General features: G+C 38.2%; 4 protein-coding genes across 6 annotated transcripts in view; 2 read left to right on the forward strand and 2 right to left on the reverse strand.

Moving 5' to 3' along the window:
• The first annotated feature begins 1,365 nt into the window (after positions 1–1,365).
• LOC136674877 (dual specificity protein phosphatase 26-like) lies at positions 1,366–6,375 on the forward strand. Of its 3 annotated transcripts, none has more exons than XM_066651163.1 (5): positions 1,366–1,497; positions 1,811–1,989; positions 2,849–3,060; positions 3,247–3,457; positions 3,704–6,375. In XM_066651163.1, the coding sequence occupies exons 2-4, from the start codon at positions 1,811–1,813 to the stop codon at positions 3,447–3,449; spliced, it is 594 nt and encodes a 197-aa protein (XP_066507260.1). In that variant the 5' UTR covers positions 1,366–1,497; the 3' UTR covers positions 3,450–3,457; positions 3,704–6,375. The 3 variants fall into 3 exon arrangements, with proteins under 3 accessions (XP_066507260.1, XP_066507261.1, XP_066507259.1); XM_066651164.1 differs by having other exon boundaries at positions 4,958–6,375; XM_066651162.1 differs by having other exon boundaries at positions 3,247–6,375.
• A 4,515-nt stretch (positions 6,376–10,890) lies between these two features.
• On the forward strand, positions 10,891–16,090 carry LOC136674580 (RING finger protein 122). Its single transcript, XM_066650635.1, has 6 exons — positions 10,891–11,090; positions 13,421–13,571; positions 14,525–14,570; positions 14,677–14,718; positions 14,799–14,881; positions 15,132–16,090. The coding sequence occupies exons 2-6, from the start codon at positions 13,441–13,443 to the stop codon at positions 15,235–15,237; spliced, it is 408 nt and encodes a 135-aa protein (XP_066506732.1). The 5' UTR covers positions 10,891–11,090; positions 13,421–13,440; the 3' UTR covers positions 15,238–16,090.
• Positions 15,935–19,274, reverse strand: ppiab (peptidylprolyl isomerase Ab (cyclophilin A)). Its single transcript, XM_066650634.1, has 5 exons — positions 19,059–19,274; positions 17,148–17,178; positions 16,972–17,060; positions 16,696–16,868; positions 15,935–16,343 (listed from the first exon to the last, which is right to left on the reverse strand). The coding sequence occupies exons 1-5, from the start codon at positions 19,125–19,127 to the stop codon at positions 16,211–16,213; spliced, it is 495 nt and encodes a 164-aa protein (XP_066506731.1). The 5' UTR covers positions 19,128–19,274; the 3' UTR covers positions 15,935–16,210.
• A 606-nt stretch (positions 19,275–19,880) lies between these two features.
• The window catches only part of zmiz2 (zinc finger, MIZ-type containing 2), a 38,465-nt gene continuing 35,593 nt past the window's right edge, over positions 19,881–22,752 (reverse strand). Inside the window, exon 19 of the mRNA XM_066650818.1 lies at positions 19,881–22,558. Within this exon, the coding sequence (XP_066506915.1) occupies positions 22,451–22,558 (108 nt within the window). The 3' untranslated portion in view covers positions 19,881–22,450. The remainder of the gene's footprint in view (positions 22,559–22,752) is intronic.

Genomic DNA, 22,752 nt, shown 5'->3' on the forward strand with positions numbered 1-22,752 from the left:
ATAAATGGGTTTTTTTTTGTTGCAGTATAAACAAAATTCAGTTTTGGACAAAAATAATGCAGACGCGGAAATATGAATTTTTCAGTATTTAATATGAACTATGTGAATATCATATTCAAAACATTCAAAATATATCACATTAACCCCTCAATTCATATAGTCCTTACTTGGAAATTAAAGTACAACCACAACCCCGTTTTGAAAGCACAGTAACGGTACAAACCAAATGCAAATCTTGAAGAACGTGATTTAAAGGCTAAGCACCAGCTATATTAAAGTATAGCACCTAACTTGTGTTTATTGATAGTTAGAAAACATGTTATTTCTTACTAATTCAAGGAATAAAGTTTAAAAGACCGTTGGTCCCCCCCCCACCAACGGTGTTCGGAAACTCTAATAGGCGTCTTGTATGTGACGTAGATGGTGGACAACAACTCTAGAAGCTGCACTTAATTTAATGCAAAATGACGAAAAGGTGTGTTGTTTTTGGCTGCAATAATTCGAGTTCTACTTCGATCACATTTACAAGAATAACGGTACCTCTAAATTTGAGTGTAGATTATTGCTAGGCTATTGTCATGAATAATGTTGGTTATTTAGCTGTCGCTAGATACCGTCATAACAGTCAGTCATAACGGTGTTTTACCGCGGCGTTGTTCAGCTGTTGTCCACCAGTGACGTCACGGTCGCGTTCAAGAATTTCCGTAGCGTGCTCGGGTTATTCCGTCAATTTAATAAAATTGTAAGTTTTAAAGCAAATTAAGCTGCTATTTTCATTTTAATTCATACTTATATATGTCAGTAACTAAAATAATGTGAAATATTCATGGAGGTCCATTAAGTGGGGCTTAGCCTTTAAACATGATTATAGCAATGATATCAGCTCAGTGCACCTGTTTGGAGAACTGCAATCCACTGTTTTTGTCACTGTCTTTCTTGTTCCTGTTTGTTCCTGTTGTTTCCCAAACGGAATGCACTTGTGCTGTTGTCATTGCTAAACGTGGCAGCTATTTTTAAACACAATGTCCCTTATAGTTAGAAAATTCATATAGAAAACAATGAGTAGCTGCATATACGACTGTGCCTCAAATAGCTGATTATAAAATGCATATGGGACTATGGATTCTGCACTAGTGCACCGTGTTAAATATCGAAATGTGAAACTAATAATAAATATGGCTTTCGACTGTGCCACATGCCACACAATATTAGGCCGTGGAAGACGGTATTTAACGGCCTACATAGGGCACTACGTATAGAGCAGGAAGCGGTTTGGGATGCGGCCAATGTGAAAGTCCGTATTGTAGCTTTAAATCAGATCTTAGTAGGTGGGCGTTTCTGCTGCTTCTCCACAGGCTGCGATGACACCATTTAAAACAAACATGAGTCACTGAAATATGCCGAAATATTGTTTTTGAAGTGGACGACTCAAAACAGTAAGGAGGAGTAAACGAATTTGTTTTCTGCAGCGCATTTATTGACAAAGACGAATGGAAGGTAAGGCTGAAATTCGCGTCTTTTCTCTGTATACCCGTTTCACATAGAATGAATAAATATGGTTAGAGCGGGGTAATTTAGTCGTTTTACTAGTTACTATTTATAACTGCATTAAATCTCACATTAATGTACTGTTTTGATAATCCGATTTGGAAATTGGACCCTTCCAGCAGTTTCCATATTGTGTGGTGTTTATATTCACTATATACACTAGGCCTTCCCATTAGGCTATTAACCAATTAGCGCCTTATTATTGTTATTTCTCCACATAGTGTTGATGTATATTCTCTGAGTTCCACTAAAATATCCACAGATGGCGTTCATGTCCCGGTTTTCACGGTCACGAAGCAACTCGAGATCTCCGAGCAGAAGAGAGTCAGATAAAGGGTCACCTGTTTTAACCATTTCTGAACTTGAGCGTCTTCTCTACACCGGCAAAACAGCGTGTAATCATGCAGACGAGGTGTGGCCAAGGCTTTACATCGGCGACCAGTGAGTACTATTTGTTTTTCTTACAGGGGGCACTATATGGACAAAAGTCTGTAGACGTCCCTTATAAGAACTGAATTCACAGGTGTCCAATTGCTCGCACACGGCGTGTGCTCTATTAATAATGTTAAGACCAATAGAATGACACCCACTGAAGCAGCTGCACATGAGCCTAACGTCACTATGCACAGTGCCAAACCCCAGCTTTAAGATTATAGAGTCCCCGTAATGGGCACTGAAGCCCCCTGTGCATCTCTAACATTTCCCACTCTTCTGGGAAAGCTTTAGACTAAACATTGCTGTGTGGAATTGATTGCATTAAGCACTGAATTACTTACTGAGGTCAAGTTCTGATGTTGGAAGACGGATCACAAACATCACTGCACTAATTGTACCCAAAATACAGTTTCTCCAAAGAACAACACAGCTTGTGCTGGGGGTAGGTTTACAAACATCTAGCCAACATTTGCCACTGTTCAGCTTAGGCTCGTGTGCAACTATTCCAGAGCATTCCATATCAATTAATTATTTAGAATAGAATCTCTACAAGCTGTGACTGCCAAACTGAGCTTGTGTCCACAATGGGTGAACTGTAAATGAAATACATTCACTAATTTTAATGGTTAGTGTGTAATTGGGCACTCCAAATATTGACTTAAAAAATTGTCCCATAATAATGACTGTGGCTGCAGATTTTTAGATCCTAAAGAAGCTTTATATTACATTCTATATCATATTGTACAGGAGGCTTTCATAGCGGTTTACTTATTATAACTGGAAGTACTAGTCATGTAGGGGCCTGAACCGTGTAGTATTTATTGTCTGTTGATAAACCTATTTTTTTCAATTAATATTCTTTCAGAGACATAGCTTCAGACAGACGAGAGCTTATAAAGCTCGGGATCACGCACATCCTCAACTGTGCGCAGAGCAAATGGCGAGGTGGGGCAGAGTACTACGAGGGCATGAACATTACCTACCATGGGATCGAGGCCCACGATTCTCCCTCCTTTGATATGAGTGTGAACTTCTACCCTGCCGCAGAGTTTATTCATAAAGCTCTCAGTATGGGAGGTAAGTACAGAATCACCACGTGACCAGAGATGGCTATTTCAACCCTTATCCATCAGTTATTGCCATCTGTAACTAACATATGGATGAACTGTGTAATTACATGGCTATATTTCAATAGCACACGTAATTGCAGGGTTGAGGTTTTCTTTTTGCTTATAATATGTCTATTTGGTGCTTGCTCTGCAGGAACAGTGTTGGTGCACTGCGCAGTGGGTGTGAGTCGCTCAGCCACTCTGGTGCTAGCCTACCTTATGATTCGACAGAACATGACATTAGTAGAGGCCATCAAGACTGTCAAAGACCACCGTGGTGTCATCCCCAATCGCGGCTTCCTCCGACAGCTAAGTGGCCTGGATAGTATTCTCCGCGCTAGCCGAAACTCAACATGAAACCACTGGTAAAGTTTGAACTTCCACTCTCAAACCATTGCCTTTCAAATACAGTGTATTTACTGATTATGATACAAGATTATTACATACAGTCTAGTCATTCCCACTTTCATCCTGTGATCAGTAGAATTGCCTTACTGCATTAAGACCTCTTGAGGTATGCATACTGCCTTATTCAGTGCTAACCTTTCACCTTCTGCTCAAATGACCATGTAACTGAGCTTCTTCTTCTTTTTTTTTTTTTTGAATAACAGCCACAAAGTAGTCCCCCAAGGCAACTTTCAAAGCAAAACAAAACCAATCCATTGCAAGAAAATGACCACTGTCCTGTGCAGGTCTAGGAGTCTTACAATTATATCAATGTATTTATCAAAACTGAAAGGTTTGAACTGTAACAATATCCAAAGAAATAAAAGTAGGTAACAAAGAAGTTGAACGTAAGTATGGGACCAACACATTGGTTGGATGCAGTTTCTTTTCATTTTTTCTTGCAACTTATACTAGCGTTTATGGAGACGCTTATCCAGTTTCTGGAATTGCACCTTTATATTATTACCAGCAAATTTAAAGTATTATTTCAGTATTTCAACCAAACCTCCCTCTCCCACGTCTGTAAGCCCTGATGGATTACCATGGACAATATAAACACAAACATCAGAGATTAGCTTTCATTTCATTTCCAGGCTCAAGTTATTACTCTCTCACTGGCAAACAAAGAGCAAAAACAAATATAATTTAACACAAGATTGCACGCAAATATAAAAAAATATTTAAAATAACTCACCTGTTAGTGAGTCTGCCTTTTGCCTTTAATACAGCTTTGAATCTATCCAGGAAACTTGCTTTCACTTTTTTAAGCAATCTGCAGGGATATTTTTGTACAACTTCAAAGTCCAGTCTAAGAAATGGGTTGCAGTTCTGATTCTCACAGTCCTTGTAACCCTAAACACATTCAATAATGTTAAGGTCTGGGCTCTGGGGTGGCCAGGTGATATTTCGGAGAACACCAGCAGCTTCTTTGTTTGATTCTTGTTATTTTCTCTTTTCTCAGTAATAGCTTCTTGACACACACACACACAGTGTTGAGTTGTGTTCACACAGTTAAAGCATTGACAGAAACGCCTTTAGGTTTTTTTTCAAGTCTGAAGCAAGAATGGAGCTTGTTTTTTTCCTGTCTCTCAGAGATGAATACTTTAAGCACTGTTTAAATGATGGTGACCCTTTTGGCGGTCTAACAGGTCTTAATGCATTTGTCAGGAGGTATTTTTAGATTTAAATTTAGCTTATAACATCCACATAACATAACATTTCACATTTATTCATGGTATTCAGCAACTGCCCGATGGGAAAACATTGAAATTATGCAAATAAAGCTATTGTCCATGGTCCCTGATTATACAGAAGTGGCAGAGAGAGCTTTAGGTTAAAATGCTAGAGATTATATTAAGGTTTATTAAATTATGACACGATTTAAATATAATTTATGCAAATATTTTGATGTTTTGCAGCTCTTAATGTAGCAGTAATGTGGTACCCTTGTGTACAGGGTGCATGCAATATGACACAGAACTGCAGCAACTCTCTGTATTTAACATTTCTTGCTAAAAACCAAGCAATGAAGTGTCAGTTTCTTAACTTAATTAAATTTGCTCTTGAAATCACCAGGAAATGTATATTAACAATGATTTTTATAATGTTTTATGTGTAATTGGTTTACAGTTGTAATTTGTCCTATTGTTAAATATATAAAGTCTTGTTAAAGATTTGTTTATTCCTTAAAATCACCAAAACAAAAAAGAAATCTTAAATATGACATAAATGTATTGTTTAATAGCTTGGACTTGAATTTGTATTACAACTTTTAGGAGCTGGGACCACAGAAACCATGTATTTATCAATAAGTGGAACTTCACACCAATCTGTGTCTTATGAATAGTTTCTCTGCAATCTTTAACATCGTAGAGAAGATTTGATAGAGTAGTGATTATATTCTGGGTGTATACATACATGAACTTAGGTATTTCTAAAACAGTGATCAGAGTGACAAATACCTCAATTGTGATGTTTCACCTTTGTCAGTATTTGTGACATGCCACATTGTTAGTCACTACCTGGAAGATGTCAAAGTGTTGTTCTATGCCACCAAGCTGTTTGTGTGGTGTGAAAAAGCCTGGAAGTTGTGATATCAAGTTGTTAGAATTAGAATTGTGATCGTAGGCTGTATAAAACCCTTTTATTTTCTTTCAGTGTCTTGTGAGCCGTTGTGTAACATAGCTGTTTATGGTGTTGTGACAACAGGGCATATTTATGTATATACCATATGTACGAGGTAAACTGTTTGAATTTACAAAGAAATAACAAATTTATCACAGGGCAGCCAGACTTGAATTAAATGACACTCATACAGTGTTCTCCTGACCAGTATCATAAAAAGTAGCTGGATGCTACTTTAAAGGGTTATTATAAGCCAGCATAATTTATTTCATTCACACAGCATTCTCTGTGATGGCACCCTTTGTGTAAAACTATTTGTTTTATATTTCATAGACTACTCCCACATAGTATTCTTAATTCATTGGCATATCAGTGAAGCCAGATTTTGCCCACTCTAAAAGAAAGGATTGTTAAGTGTACAAATGGTTTGCAAAACACACAGCCATGTATTGCTGAACAATCTCTCCATGAAAACAGAATGATGCAGTTCTTTCAATGGTTTTAATGGCATGATCGCTTTGGGTATAACATCTTGGTGCTGTATGTAATCTGTCAGTACATATACAAGTCATGTAAGTGTTATATAAACTTGGATTTCATGTTCTGTGGTGTTCTTTTCTGTGCCTGAATGTGTCCTTCCATTTTAAAACAACCCTTTCTATAGCTATACTTGAACAATTTTTGATGGATTTAATTTTTGTATCCCTTGGTCTATGGTAAATAAAAACAAGGACTGATCTGTGGTGTGAATTTTGTGTCTTGTTTCAAGGAATACAGGCATCCGAATCTTGGTACTACAGTTCTGAACTAAGAGATTGCTAACAAATCCAAATCAACTGTCATGAATTGTATTAACAAAATCAATATAGAGGTAAAATTCTGTGGTGAACTGTCACTATGGGCCATAAACTCAGCTTTACATTGAGGCTTATTTCTATCAGCTAGTAAATGCAATAATTTGAAAAATATACACATGTATATTTTTGGTTTGAATTGATTATATTTATTAAATTATTTGAAGCTTGTATATCAGCCAGTTGAACTCCTGAGTGGGGCAGCAGTATATACACTGCTACTATAATTAGGAGATGGCTGATTCAATCATTGCTGATACCGCAGCCATCTAAGGCTGGGAGTCCCTAGAAAGCACAACTGGGATCTCTGGTTGAAAAGAATGGTCCACTCTCACACTATTCCTCTGTTCATGACAAACAAGGTTTAATTTGCAGAAATTATTTGTGTTTCTATGAAGGCTACAAAAGCCCTGAGAGTTTTCCCGTTAAATTCTCTGATATTCATTTAAAGGCATAGTTATAAATGAGTGAAAAGACAAACTAGCTTGGTCCCGTATGCTAGGATCTCTCTCTCTCTCTCTCTTTCTCTCTCTCTCTCTCTCTCTCTCTCTCTGACTCACTCTCCCTGTCTGCTCATAGCAGAGGCATCTGGAGTGTTTTAGACAACAGAAAGAACTCCAAACTTTGAAAACCTAGGTGTTCAAATTTGTGAGACGGCTAACTATATTAACGTAAGTGTTACAAAAATATACATCTCGAGTTACAAATGAGTTTCTGTGGTAATTCAAACAGTGAATAAAAACTTCCAGACAACTTCAGCCACATACAAACAACTTATCTTTGGAATGTATACAACCAGAGAGAACTGCAATTGCCCACAATGGTAGACACTTCCTTTAAGGTAACTAATATTCCATGATATCTCTCAAACAATTGCTGTTCATGTTCCAGTTTTTACAAAATTAGTGCTAGTAATTTTCAACCATTGGATGGCAGTGAACCCACTGCTGATTTCACACAAGCAGCTTGTAGAAGAGCATGAATTTAAAAAAGGGACGCAGTGGAGCAGTTGCACATTAGATTACCATGCTTAGAAGTGTTGCCACTGGCTCATTCAAACTTTCTTCCAAAATTGATTTTATTCTTCTGGTAAGTGTTCACACAATCTTTGCCACAAGAACAATAATGAGGATAGATACTGATGGTGGAGGGTTAGTTCTGACTCATGAATGGCACAACAGCGTCCAAAAGTATTAAACAGTGCAACATCATTACAGACAACAATTCCACTGCCACAGCTCAACGCTGGGGAGCTTTATTCCCACCTAGTCAATGCTTGACATTGAGCATGGTGACCTTAAGTCCAGGTGAAGCTGTTCCAGATCATCATTTTTTTGTTGCATGTATTTCTGTGAATATTATACAAAGGTTGTGGGCAAATGTGAACATTTATATGTGGTAGGAGTGTCTAGAAATGTTTGAACATTTAGTGTATTTTCAGTTAAAATATGTAAATATCAGAAACGGGTAGTTATTTACTCAAGTGTAACAAGAGTATCAGTAAACTGAATAATGCTTACCAGGACCAGAGTGTGTGAGACACAGCGAGTTGTGCTGGAGTAAGCAGGCATTAAAGGTTCAGAAAGTTAGAAGTGTTCCCAACTCTCTTATGTTGTGTTCTAGTCCAAAGTATTGTTATTTAGGAAAGTAATCAACTCTTAATCTAATTACATTTTAATGATCAAAATGTAATTAGATGGCACCTCCTACTTTGTGATCACACCACAGATTTTTTTTTTTTTTTTTTGCTATGGACATAACTGTAGAACCTAGAACTGACATTTGTTTAATTCCAGTCTACACACTGAAACTTCCTCTTTCCAAATAAACAGCACTTGCCATAACATCATTTTTTTTCTCTTGGATTACAAAAAACAAAATGTTCCCACAGACAATAATCTTGTGGTTAAGTTAAACTTATCTGAAAACTGGCATATGTTTCTGCTACATTCATTTTGTGACCCTGCTTACAGGAATTTGTTTAGGGCTGTTGTTTAGGGCTTAGAATTGTGTTTCATTATTCCTGGTTAAATTTCTCTTCTAAACCTCTCATCAAAGTCTCTAGTTACTATTGTTTATACTTTATACTGTGCTCTGTCAAACACTTTTCTTCTGATTGCTAAGGACTATTGTATGTTATGTATTGTATATGCTCCTCAGGAGTCCTGTTGTAGAATATAAAATTATAATTTCTGTCTTATCATATTGGATTACTATGTTATATAATATCTTAATTGGTGGTTTCTACCGCTGCTACTCTGCTCTACACGCCGGCCCACTGCGGCTGATATCTCCACTTATACGCTGTTAACCACACAGACCAAGTGTTGCTGCTATGTCTGCTGTACTCAGACTTAATTCATGCAGGCTCGTTTTGTATTATTTTGTGTTCTGTTTGCTCTGTTTATGTTTTTCATTCCCTCCCCATAGCTTGGTGAATAGCTAGCTCATTTACTAATGGCTCCTAAGCTTTAGCTCACCATTCACTTTGACTCAGAGAGGAGGCGTGGCTATGGTAGCCTTGTGATTGGTCAGGGTAATAGTGACATAAGCATTACTCACTTTTAAGACTGCCCATTCTACATCGACAGGAGAGCAGTACTGGTCATATTTGAAGATAGATTTATCATATTTCTGTTTTGTGTTTTTTATTCATATTTTGCTATATATTTCCCACAACACCCAAGTTTAGCATTATACAAAATAACCACAAAATTTCAAAATGGTTTCCCAGGGGCTTTAAGAGCCACATCCAGCACTATAGCTATAGCTTTTGAAACTTTTTGAAGCAACTGTTATTCCACTTTATCGATTTAAAACACACAACCCAATTGTATGTGACGTCACTAAACATTTATCTACTTAAAGGAACACTATGTAGTATTTCTACCTTAAAATTACAACTTCTAAATGATTTTTGCTTTGTCTGTTTCCTTAATTACACACCCTGGACATTTTATTAAGTACAGGAAATATCCTACATATTGCTCCTTTAACTAGGGTGACCAGATCTCGCCCCTCGCTGCCATTGTATGCTTAGCTGAACCTTTTAGGTCCTTTGCACATTTATTTGCTACACAAAACACATACACAAAAATGTATTTTTTAATTCATCTGAGAACTTACATTTACGTTTCGGCATACAGGGGTACAGGAGCTTTGCCTGACGTATACAAGGACTACTGACTTGCAGACTGGCCAATTAAATGTTTACAGAGAAGGTTATCGACCAATTACGGTAGCTCTACAGTCAGACCGTCCAATCAGAAGATTTTAGGCTATTTCACCTTCTTACTCAAGCCAACCAAACGAAGTAGGGGAGGGCGGGACTAGTTTGTGAACGAAACGCTTCTCGAAATTCTATGTAAGCTCTAGAAAAACAAAATCCCGGACGTTTGTGAAATTCCACCCGGACATTTTCTAAGTCTAATAAAGGGGACATGTCCGGGTAAAAGAGGACGTCTGGTCACCCTACCGTTAACGTTAGTCTCTGTCCGTGTCCCAAACTGCATACTGCTGCACTGAATAGTATGCAAAATATAATATACCACCTTTAACAGTGCTTTCTGTAGTGTAGTTCCATAGTATGTTGTTTGGGACACAGCCTCATTATCTAACGTCAATGTTAATCTTATCCCACTCAAACTCGAAATATGTCAGTGTTTTGTTTTGTAATCTGATTTCAGCATAATGCCACAAGAAAAAAAAATTACCATCACAAGCCAGTCTTGTGATAGTCTGACTAGCTTTGTGGCTATGCAGCCCCTATGCAGCAAGCTGTGTTATGTTGTGTTCTAACACCTTTTTCTATCAGCCCCTGCATTAACCTTTACTACAGATTGCGCTACAATTCTGTGGGATCAGACAAGACGAGTCAATCTTTTGTTCTACTGCAGAAGCCCACGACGCTCTAGCTGGTTCACCAGTCTTTCCTTGGACCTCATTTGGTAGATTAACCACTGCATGCCGTTAATACCCCATAAGACTTGCCGTTTGAGAGACATTCTTAATATTCTTTGACCGTCACAACACTTCTTTGGCAAATCACATTTGGCACTCTCGTGAATTACATTTGCACATTTATTCTTGCTTGCAGCACATCAGTTTCATGAGATTCCTTAATTTGCTGGCTAATATATCCCACCCCTTGACTATCCCATTATAACGAGGCAGTTTTTTTCACCACATTTGTTAATGGTTTTAATATTGTGGCGGATGGGTGTAAATATTTCTGACGTCAGTAAAATTTCCATCAACTCTCAACGGAATCTGAAACACGAGTTCAACCAATCAGCTCCGCTTGTGAGTAAAAAAGTAGCCAATCATAGCGCAGAGGGCGGGACCTGACGCTGTGCGGTTTCCACAGTAACTCCGCGTGCGGAGGGTTGACTCGGCAGAATCTCCCATTTAAACAAAACAGAGCGTCGCTACAACGTCTCCGTCTCTGAGGCGAAATGGAGCCGTGCTGAGGAAAAACAGCCTGAAAACCTTACCGTAGAATGCCTTACAGCGGGGGATTTCTGAAACATTTGGTCAAGAATTCAGACCAGCTTCATCAAATTCAGCGATAATGGTGAGCTTTTTAAAGACATTTAGTTTGGCGTGTGAGATTAGAAGACGCTGGTGTCAGTGAGGGCTGAGAGAGTCTGTTGTAACGGTCCCCGTGTCGAAAATATAGACTACAAAGAGAATGGTGCCCGAAGAGGTTAATGTTTGGGTTGCTATATGTTCCACGTTGATGTGTGTTAGTCAGTTTTGTCTAAAGCAGAACATGGACAAGGTTTTGGTAACGTTATATGTGAGGTGATCATTCTTATGAGCCTCTAAAATAGGGCACAATTTTCCGTTTAAATAAATAATTCCCTCAATTTAGCCATTCGTCTCCTAAACTTTTTTGGGGTGGTCTCCCAGACAGGGATTTAAGCCTAGTGCTGGACTACATTTTGAATTGTGATTTTTCCATTGAAAGGAGGATATAGTCCAGGACCAGGCTTAATCCCTGATTGGGAAACCACCCTTAGTCAGTTACACCCCCAAATTAACAAACAGAATGAGACATGATTCTGGGATGAAGAGGTAACACTGTTAAACTGAGAGAATTGTTTATTGCACTTGGGGCTCGGTTTAGAAAATTGAGAGAACATATTAAAAAGAGGGAAGGTTTTAGTTGTTCTACTCTTTTCTAACTTACAAAGGGACTAGAAAAGTTTGTAGTTATATAGATTTTTAATAAGTTACATGAAAGTGAAATTGCTATATGCACTTCTTACTTTTTTTAATTACGTTACATATTCAATAATCTTTGTGAGAAAACCAGTTTTATATACAATATGTAAAGCTAGTGTCATCCTTTTTGGTGGTACAATGCATGTCAAAAAATTTCTAGACACCCCTTAGTAAATCCTACTACTCTAGGGACCCTGTTCAGGGTGTGATCCTGCTGAACTGGTCAAAGAAGGTGAATTAACGAAGTACTTTAAAGTGCACACCTAAAGGGATCCCATAATGCCTTAAAAGAGGCATATTATCACAGTTCTCTGGTTATCGCAGTTAGTAAGTTATCACAGTAATAAAAACTGGTCTGTGAAGCAGAGGAACTACATTCTCTGGAGAGACAAACACTTTTTTGAATGATTTGAAATGGTGATCCTGATTCAGAATTATTCACACAAGAAACATACCGGACTGTGTAATATATAGAGAACACATTTTAATATATTCTATTCACTCATTCAACTTCTATAACCATTTCATCCTGATCGTCCAGAGCCTGCCCATAATCAATGGGCACAAGGCAGCAACACAGTGGACAGGGCACCAGTCCATCACAGGGTATAAAATGTTCTTTCGGGAGCCAAATACAACAAGAACAACTGAAAAGATATTTTTAATTTATGGTGTGTATAGTAATAGATGCTGTATTAACTTTCACTGCCATTCAACAGAGAACTCTGTAAAGCTGATTTGTCTTGTATTTTAAAGGCATCATCTGATTTGTTTATGTTCAGCTTATAGTTAAAGGCATTGTCTGGTTTGTTTATGGTAAGAATTTCCATGTTTTTTAAGGTGGAACCGTGTGTTTGAGGAGAAAAACAACATGTACGTGGTTGAAGTTCATTCACTGTTTGAATTAACACAGAGACTTTTTTGTAAATTCATTTCTTTAGCACGTTCAATCTGTTACTTTCAAGAAGTTAGCAGCCTCCTGAATTTAGTGGGTCCCTAACTAAGTAAAATTAAACAGGAACATAGGTCAACATTACCCACCTATGGAGCAGGAATAAAGCAACATCTTCATATTTTTTTCTTGATTTTTTTCAGTTTCTCTATTGTGAGCAGAGAGGGAGCCTAGCATGTCTGACAGAGATTTTTTTTTTTAATTGTTTACTGACACTACGGTTTTATAAACACATTAGACAGGTTTGCAGCGCTCAAACTGAGTGGAGAGCAGCAAACGGTGAGGAAACATCTCCTGAATTTTATCTAAATAAAACAAAAAAAGTGGGTTTTTAAATTTTTTTTTAATTACAATTGTGTATGTAGCTTTTAAGTTATATTTTATACTTTTTATACTTGTTATATAGATTGCAAATAAGGTAACACAATTCTACCTTTTTCTTTCCACCACCAGTTCATTAGCAGCTTAAACAGTACATTTTACACATTGGTGTTTAAGTCTGATAGATGTCTATTTGGTGTATATTTCTCAGTTCACGTTCAAGATTACCTTTAACACAAACTGTAATGCATCAGTGTTGTAGGTTTGCTGGGCTTTATCGGTATACTGTAAATATGGCAGGGATCTGACCTTAGCTCACTATTTCTGAACGTACTTTATTAATATTTGTCCAGCTATTTTAAGGCTCAAATATGTGAAGGGTTTGTCTTTTGTGTCTCTTTCAGGGCACACTGACATTCAGGGGATGATTCGCTTTGAATGCACTATGCCTTCAGTCGCCTTCCAGGATGTGTTTCTGAACATATATATGGTCATCTTTGGCACTGGAATAACCGTCTTCATCTTGAGTCTGATATTTTGCTGCTGCTTTATAAGGTATTGAAACAGAACAAGAGTTAGGAGTCAATACATCTTTATCATCCCATCAAACAACATCTTGTGTATTTTTGTTTTCAGCTCTTGGACAACGAGACAATCTTAAGATTACAAATAGTTTACAATACAATCACATTTCTGTTCCAAAGAACTAAATATGTGTATCCCACACTCTTTCTCTCTTGACAGACTTTTGTCATTTGAATAATACATGTGATGGACAGTAAGTCCAGGGCAGAGTGGACTTCCTCTGGCCTGAAGTACTTCCTGTCTCAAACAATTCATGAACAGATCGTATCATCCCTCTTTTTGTTGCAGGGGTTATTCTTAGCAATCCAACCCCCCTCAATCTCCTCCCCTCCAACTTAGTTTACGAAAGCAAAGAGCAGGAATAGGAGAAAATGTGCCTGTGTGTCTGAAACCACTGTTTTGTTTTTCTTTAAATATAGTGATCAAGAAGTAATAGAAGAAAATAAGTCAATAAAGTATAGTGCTTTATTACAATTGTTCATCAAGCATGTTTGTTTTTACGATTATATGTGCCTTATTTCATTGTATACTACATATGTTTTTAAACAGGTGATTCAAAATAAACTAACTTAAAAAATTCTAACAATTAGAATCCCAACTAAGTTTAAAGTCCAGAAAGACATGATGGCTATTTCCTCCCCAAATGTAACTTTTTTGACTCATGGTTATAGGTCATAGCTGCTCTGAGGATTCTAAGAAGACATAAGTTTTGTTTAATGCAATATAATTCTGATGGTTTTAAAAAAGCTCATGTATAATATAAATCTTAAACTTTACACTCTGTAATTAGCAGGAGACAGATTACAGGATGAGGTTTGTGAAAATGCAACTATCCTCAGCGGATTGCCCAAGATTAGACTGATTGTATGCAGGCTTTTTGTATTCCCGTCCTTGTGAATAATTGTGTGACTATGTCTTTCCAGTAAATTGCGTCACCAAGCCCACTGCGAGAGTTTTGGTTACAAAGTGGTAAGTAGGAAATACCAGACACTACAAAAGGCTTATACATTGTTCTTTAAGTGATGGAGTCTGCATAAACTCTGGCCTTATTTTAGTGTCCTTTTATTCTTTATAGGTTCCATTCCAAGCTGAAACGAAGCAGCTGAATATTCCTGGGGTAAGTACAGTACATTGTTTTGGGCTGGTCAAAATACATTTGTAGTTTATTTCCTTACCGTGTCTCATCTTCTGCCTCAGCAAACATGTGCTGTATGTTTGGAGGACTTCAGAGTAAAAGATGAGCTTGGGATGTTGCCATGCCAACACGGATTCCACAAAAGGTACTTTGCAGAGTTGCTAAGGCCAAGAACTTGTTTTTGATTATTGAAAGGAGGATGTGAAATTCATTGGAGGGTGGCCTTTGCTTTCAATAAATTAATCGCTTTAATGAATTCTCAGTAGAGGAAGAGTCTTACTAGTGTGAATACATCATCCAGTGATAGTTTTAGACTTTCTAGGAACATTGTTTCATTGGCATGTTGTTTTGGGTGTACAGTTCTTATGATGGCCATTCTTGCTCTTGTGTCACAGGTGTCTAGTGAAGTGGCTGGAAGTACGCTGTGTGTGTCCCATGTGCAACAAGCCACTCGCTGCCCCAGCAGAGCGGATTGCAAGCATACTGGATGAGCTGGTGTAAATTAATTCTCCGACCAACTGCTGTAAAATATCTAACAGCCTATTCGCTGCATTGCATGGGAATGTCTATCTTTAAGGAGAGGTTTTAATGAGATTGCAATTGTGTGTGTTCACTAGACTTTAAAATTAGATGGTTTCATTTATCAGACATGAGTTTAGAATTTGTGATTTTCTTCTTGCACATTAGTTTGGCAGTTAGACCTGTAAATGGACATTGTCAACATGTCTTGTAATGTTGATGTTAATAACTAAACAAAATCCATTTTTTCAGCTGGCTTTTTCAAAACCTCTATAAACTCAAAGCAGCTTCATCTCACCTGAAAATGTTCATGTTAAAGGTGGTAAAGCCCATCTTCATCAGGTCATTTGGTCTGATTTAAGAGATTAACTATACAGAGACAAGTGTTTAAAAAAAAAACTTCTTGTTAGGTCTTGAAATGATCCTAAAAGCATGCAATATAAAATACCAACTGCTTCAGTTGCATATTGGTGTCCAAAATGGTATTACCAACATCTTTTCCAAATATGTTGGACATTTAGGAATATTCAAATTCAGAATTGACATTTTAGGACGAAATTGAATATAGTTTTTCACACTGCTCCCTGGTGGACAATATAAAGGACTGCAATAGCACACCATAATTTACAAAATCAAGATTTTAATAATAACATTTGTTCCCAGATTATTGAGAATAAGAATGATATCTTTTGGTTTGAAACTTTAAGGATACTAAACCACCTGAACCACAACCGAACTGTGATCCGCTCAGAGACAGTTGTATTAAAAATCTTTTGTAAATAATCTTGTTCCAATGCTAATATTTCCTATGTTAAACAAATGTGATCACCTATAATACATAGCCTTGATACATGGAACAAGTACTTCTTTAAGGAAAGGAATGAATTTAAAAATAATAAAAAAGGAAGAAAGCAAAGAATGTAAACGACAGGGAATGGCTGAGTGACAGCAATCTTTAAAGCTGGCCGCAGTCAGCGATGTTGACCTTGGCAGAGCACTTGCCGCTGCTGCTTCCTTTTTTTTCAATAGCCTCGACAACTTTGATTCCGTCAACGACTTTCCCAAATACAACATGCTTGCCGTCGAGCCTGTTCACAGTCAAAAGACAGAGACACATCAACATCCTGCAATATACTTCTCAAATGGTCAACGAAATTTACCTATTTTCTATTAACAACTACAGTTTGAAGGGAGCTTATGAAAGTGTTGCCAAGACACATCTGACTGAACTGAACTGTATTCTGCCTTCACACATTAGCATTTTGAATAAAGTTAATAGCAATTTTGCTATAATAATACACCATTTTAAATGGGTAAAACTCAATGAGATACAATCTACACCCACACAAATCTACCTATGCAGATTAAGAGTGATCTCTAAAACCAAAAACAAATATGGAGAAACTGTAGGAGATGAAAAGCTGCAACCCTAGCTCTTACCAAGAAGTATCACCAGTACAGATAAAGAACTGGGAGCCATTGGTGTTGGATCCAGCATTGGCCATGGACAGAGTGCCCATCCCTGTGTGCTTCAGCTTGAAGTTCTCATCAGCAAACTTCTCACCATAAATGGATTTGCCACCAGTGCCGTTGTGGTTTGTGAAGTCACCTCCCTAACATGCAGAGAGTCATCAGAGCAGTTCAGATTAATTAAATCTTGACTGTGAATGGAGCAACAGTAATGTAGATGAAAAGTATCTTGCACTGACAGCTCACCTGACACATGAAACCAGGGATGACTCTGTGGAAACCAGATCCCTTATATCCAAAACCTTTCTCTCCAGTGCACAGGGCCCGGAAGTTCTCTGTTTGGAAGTAAACAGGTGATTATGTCTGAAACCCATTTAACGCCTCATTCTGTTACAAAGAAACTCCAAAGAAATGATGCTTACCGGCAGTCTTTGGGACCACATCAGCTCTCAGCTGTCAGAGGAGGGAAATACAAGGATCAGCGTCTTGTGGACTAAAGAACACTACCATTTTGTTTGTATCAATATGAAAAGTACAAGTATCCCTTGGGTGATTCTAATTCAAGATGATGCACTACTTACATTTTAGTTTCTCAAAATTATGATTTTTAGATCTCATTAATATGACTCAATCTTTTATCACTGGTTTACAGACATGTGCTCCACGGAAACACTACTGCCTCACAATGATGTGAGCATAGTTGAAATTCTGAAAGTGTGCATATGAGCAACATTTAACCAACTGCATTGTGACAATATGATGTTTATGTGGATCTATACAGGATTATAAACTAGCCTATAGCTAGTGAGTAAATTAGACATTGTTATGACTTTAAAGTGTAACTACATATATGTAAGTGTAATAAATGTATTTATTTTTTTACAAATGATGGACATCAGCTTCTGTAACATTAGTGGACTATTTGCATAAATTATGGATAAAATAGCTCCTCCCAACATATGCCACTCCCTTAAAATAACCACGCCCATCGTCACTACTCTCCAAGGGAGAATAATTCGAGTCAAACAATTGGGTCCATTATGTCTAACGCATTGGTTCATTTTGGTCAAATTTGGGCTAGGACGTCCTCTTTTACCCGGACATGTCCTCTTTTTAGATTTAAATGTCCGGGCGGAATTTCACAAACGACCGGGATTTTGTTTTTCCAGAGTTTATATAGAACTTCGAGAAACGTTTCCTTCACAAACTAGTCCCGCCCTCCCCTACTCCGATTGGTTCGCTTGAGTGAGAAGAGGGCGTGGTGAAGTAGCTTAAAATCTTCTGATTGGACGGTCTGACTGTAGAGCTACCGTTATTGGTCGATAACCTCTGTAAACATTTAATTGGTCAGTCTGCAGACAGAAGGCTTCAAAACCGAATACAATTGCTTCATTTTCAACGTTTTACAAATATGTTTTCAATTAAACGGTAAAACAGTTCTTCATATCCACAATATGCTCAGAGGAGCTTCCTGTGTCTCGCGATAAAGATCGCATTCGTCAGCATCCTAGTGGAATTTTCCGTTCCGCCACACGTAGCTATGTCACTTAAGGTGGAACGGACAATTAGTAAACGTGTCTCAATGGTTAAGACCGGACTATTTATTTTTTAGCTTTCTCATTGAAAAGACCTAAACAATATACTAGAGTTGTATCTGCCAAAAGATCGCAATAACCAATAAATACACGCCTTATATTTTGGAAAGACAGAGTCACTGTAAATGTGATTAAGTTTCAGCAAAACTGAACTGGACTCTAGTGGTTTCTTACGGCTATTCAAAATGGCATCTTGCGCTATGAAAAAAATAAAAATGGCGTCCTTAATCGGGCTAAAAGTGCACTACACTTCACAGCTCTAAGATGAGAGGCAAAGCAAATTAAAGCAGGACATGTGGGTGCTGATTTTGAGGATGAGTGGCAACCAACAAGACTGTGCCCAAGCCCAGTGATAAAGATCAGATTACATTACACTACAGTACACAGAGAGACCCCTCATATACAGCCACAGTTCACACCAGGCACGTCAAGGGAAACGCATTATGTAAACATTATTATGTAATCCTAGCATAACCTGGCAAAGTCATTCAGGGGTTCAGGTGATTTTTAAACCTATGTGTTGATGTAGGAGGCTATGTCCACTCTCCCCCTGGGTTGTATTTACAGATGTTTCATAGAGCAGGCTTTAAAGTTCTAATACACACAGGCTGTCATCGCTGATCATCAGCCGTCCCCTGATATGATCCTTAACGTAGCCATACTTAAATATGACATTAGCAACTTAGATCGTTATCTCAGAGTACGTTTGGAAACTGAGTGCAGCAAATCATCGCTCACCTCCATCACAATGCGTCCTGCACTTTTGCCATCGATGGTGATGTCAAAAAAAACTTTAGGGTTGCCCATACTGAACACTGACGCTTTTCTGGTGTCTAAATCTTAACTGAAGACGACGAGTGAACCGCACGAAATGTCGCAGCTCTTCGCCTGACGAAACGAGATGTATACAACCAGCACGGGAAACCCAGTCTCTCACTCCCATTGGAACCTATAGAGATGACAGAATGTAGAATGACTCCCTGCTCGGCCAATCAGAGAGCGCGTAGCTGCATAAATGACCACGGAGTTCCAAATTTGGGCGAATCCTCAAGATCAACAGAGTTCGGGCGGAGAGCCGTTTATTGATAGCGTACTCGGCCAATTATAGCTCGTGTATATTTTGAGCAAATAGAGTGGGCGGGGCTCCGCCCTCACGCGGTCAAAGATGCCAGTCATGGCAAGAGGGCGTGGCCCGTGGACTAAATTCGTAATTATGGCATGGAGGGAAAAGCGTACGGAAGGTGTCTGTGTACAAAAGGACGGTTTAATGTTTTATGGTTGAAGCAGACATGGCGTCAAAAATATGTTTTAACTGAAACTGACTCATGAAGTCACCCCAGCGTCAGTGCAGTAGCGCAACTAAGCACAGCTTTAATATATAAAATAAAAACAATATATTTCACAATACATGGCACTACAGCAGGAGCGAATAACTCCAAGCAGGGTTTCTAAGTTTAACCAGAAAAGCCCAGGAATCTTGTACGTCCAATAGCAAAAGAGCAGAGGGACATTTCCTACTGGATAATCTTCAATTTTGGGATTAAGTTAGTAAGTACCTAGCTAAAGGAGAACTCCAACCCTACAGGACGACTCTGAAATCCTCCGCAGTTGCGACATTCCCAGACCAAAAGGCAGGAGTGTCAGTGTACTGGGCTTGTCAGGACTAGGCAAAAAATGCAAGTGAAACATGATGGGGCTTAAGTCTTTACTTAAAAAACATAATGGAAATATTTCACATCTTTAGAAAAAAACAAAATGATTTCAATTTTACAAGTTTAATTCGATCATTAGAACTTAAAGATTCACCTACACATGACAAACATCTTTTTTTAAACAGTTGGATTAACAGTAAGTGTGACTGGGTGCTGGTCTCAAAGGAAGTCTCTCAGCTCTTATTGAAAACCAGAAGTCACAGATCTGATGGGAAATGAACTGTTTTTTTTTTTTTCCTTTTCTTTTCTTTTAAACAAATTCATAAACTTTTGCTAGATAACACACGTAAGAGAGAGATGCATACAGGTCCACCAATTATCTTTATAATTATTATAATAACAATAATTATATAATCAAAGATAAAATTATGATACACAAATGTCTTCAAAAACAATTGCACACCCAATAATAACTCCTGACACTCCCTGGATTGTTATGATACAAACTGCACATAGCTGACTGTGTCCAGAGAGAGTGCTCATAAATAATAAAATAAGACGAGACAGGAAACAGGTTGGTAGACTTCTTTCTATCGATTCTCTTTTGCAGTTGAACTGAAAGGGACAGTTTGGAACAAGATCCCGTCGAACAAAATGATCGTTTGTCATAGTGTTTAAAGTGTGAGTGCGGGTGTATGTTTGCCTGTGTGTTTTAACATTATGGGACAGAAAGTTTTCACATCTGTAACAATAATAGTCCTATATCTATACATATTTTCAACGCCGCTCCCTAACTGTTCGTCAGTAAAAATCTTGGGTATTGCCATTAAGACCATACCATTAAGAGGCCTTTCCTGCTGCAAACATGAAAGATGCAGATGTGACAGAGACAAGACAAAGCCAAACATGGCACTGGGAATAGTTTAGGACCTGAATGCACTCTTTTCAGAGGTGCTTTTAGCGAGCATGTGTGTGTGTGATATACCCTGTTTGCAATGTGTGATTGGGTTGCTTGTGCTCTGCGAGACCTCTGCTTTATTTGGACTTTGTCAGTCATATCGATCAAGTCCTTCATTTTAAGATGAAAATCTCTTGCATATCCAAAAAGCAACTGAAATCAAATGCCCACAAATGAGAATACGAAGGCCTGTTGTAGAGAAAGGGATCGGCGTCAAGAAATCTAGTCTTGGCTTCTATAAAACTGCGATTAGCACAGGAACATGTGCCAACAGGGCAGGAAGACAAACCTGTTTAAGTAAAAGGGAGGGGAAGGAGAGAGAAAAATGAACAAGGAGGGAGTGGAGAGCAGGGAGTGGAGTGGATGCGTGCCAGAAAGATATCAGGTGTAGCTAGAGGTGTGTGCGCATGTGTGCTTCTTGCATTCAGTGACCAAATCACTGCATTTATCTTCCATAAACATACTCCCCAAATTTGTACGCTTCCTTCCATCTAATAGTATCTGCAGGATAAATGCAATGGTCTGATGCTTGCCTCTAGATAGAGCCTTTTTCCATCACGTTTGGCAAAATTGTGCGAGAGTGTACAGTACATTTTCTCGATGCTACTGCTAGATATGCTTCATGACTGCATGTCTAAACAAGGTGAAGGACAAGAGCATGCAAACTGCAAAGAGGCATCTTCTTACACAGAGTATAAACTGACTCTTGGACTTCAAGTCGTGTACACATTTGTGAAATCAAGTAATGGTGAAGACCTACAGGGTAGGGCACTAATTTACTGCCATTTTTTTCTTCTTCTTTAAAACCCTTTGATGCATGTCTGTCTTGCGTTTGCAAGGTCCATGGGCGTTCCCAAATTTCCTGCATTCAGCTTACAACAGAGCAAACGCTTTTGGCTTTTCCCATAATCCTTCCTAAAGAGAGCGCGTAGCTCAGAACTCTGTCCTCCTTCTTCGTACGAACACATTCAGGATCTTAAAGAATATCAGTACTACTTCACACTCGGTTTAAAATGTGATTAGAACAAACAACAAGGGGCAAATTTCATAATGGCTCCCGCCCCCTCCCGACGCACTATATTTTACATCAAGCACAAGTCTGACAGATGAGGTGCTTTTCTACAAATGTTTTTTGCAGGAGCTGAAAATATGAAAGGGACTCTTCCAAATGAAAATATTTCTTAAAAAAAAAAGAAAAAAAAGAAAAAAAAAATATCACAATAGATTTGACATAGTTCAGAGGCAGACTAACATTAATGAAGTCACGTTAAATTATCTTCTTGCACCTTCTTTTCCATGAGAATGACTGAATTGCAGTCTCCAAGGAATGTGGTGGGTAAAAGACTTGAACATCTGTGAGGATTCCCAGCCCTGACGCCCAAAACCTTCTCACAGCGTGCTGAGAGTATCTAGGCCAGGGAAGAGTCTTTTTTTTGTTTTGTTTTTGTTTTTTTTTTTGTTTTTGTTTTTTAGGACGGTGTGGCTAAGCTGGAGGTGGTTTGGGGGGGATGTAAGTGGGCTCAGTTGCTCTCAAACAGTGAGAGCAGGTCATCATTGCTGTTGTTTGGGAGGTCAGGAGGACCCAGGTACGACAGCAGCTCATCTGGGTTTGTTAGCTCTGGGAGCAGCTGGAGGAGAAAAAGATGAGCCATTAGAATCAAGCCTGAGACTAACTTATTTCTAACTAGCTTTTAACTCAACTGATCAATAATACTCATTTACATGTATTTAAAGTATATACATACAATACACTTCTGCGCTTAAAAAAAAAATAAAAATAAAATAATGCTTCTTTGATGATCTTGGACTCCCCCAGAAACAT

This window comes from Hoplias malabaricus, chromosome 18 (genome assembly GCF_029633855.1).
Source record: "Hoplias malabaricus isolate fHopMal1 chromosome 18, fHopMal1.hap1, whole genome shotgun sequence".
NCBI classification, from domain to species: Eukaryota; Metazoa; Chordata; class Actinopteri; order Characiformes; family Erythrinidae; genus Hoplias; species Hoplias malabaricus.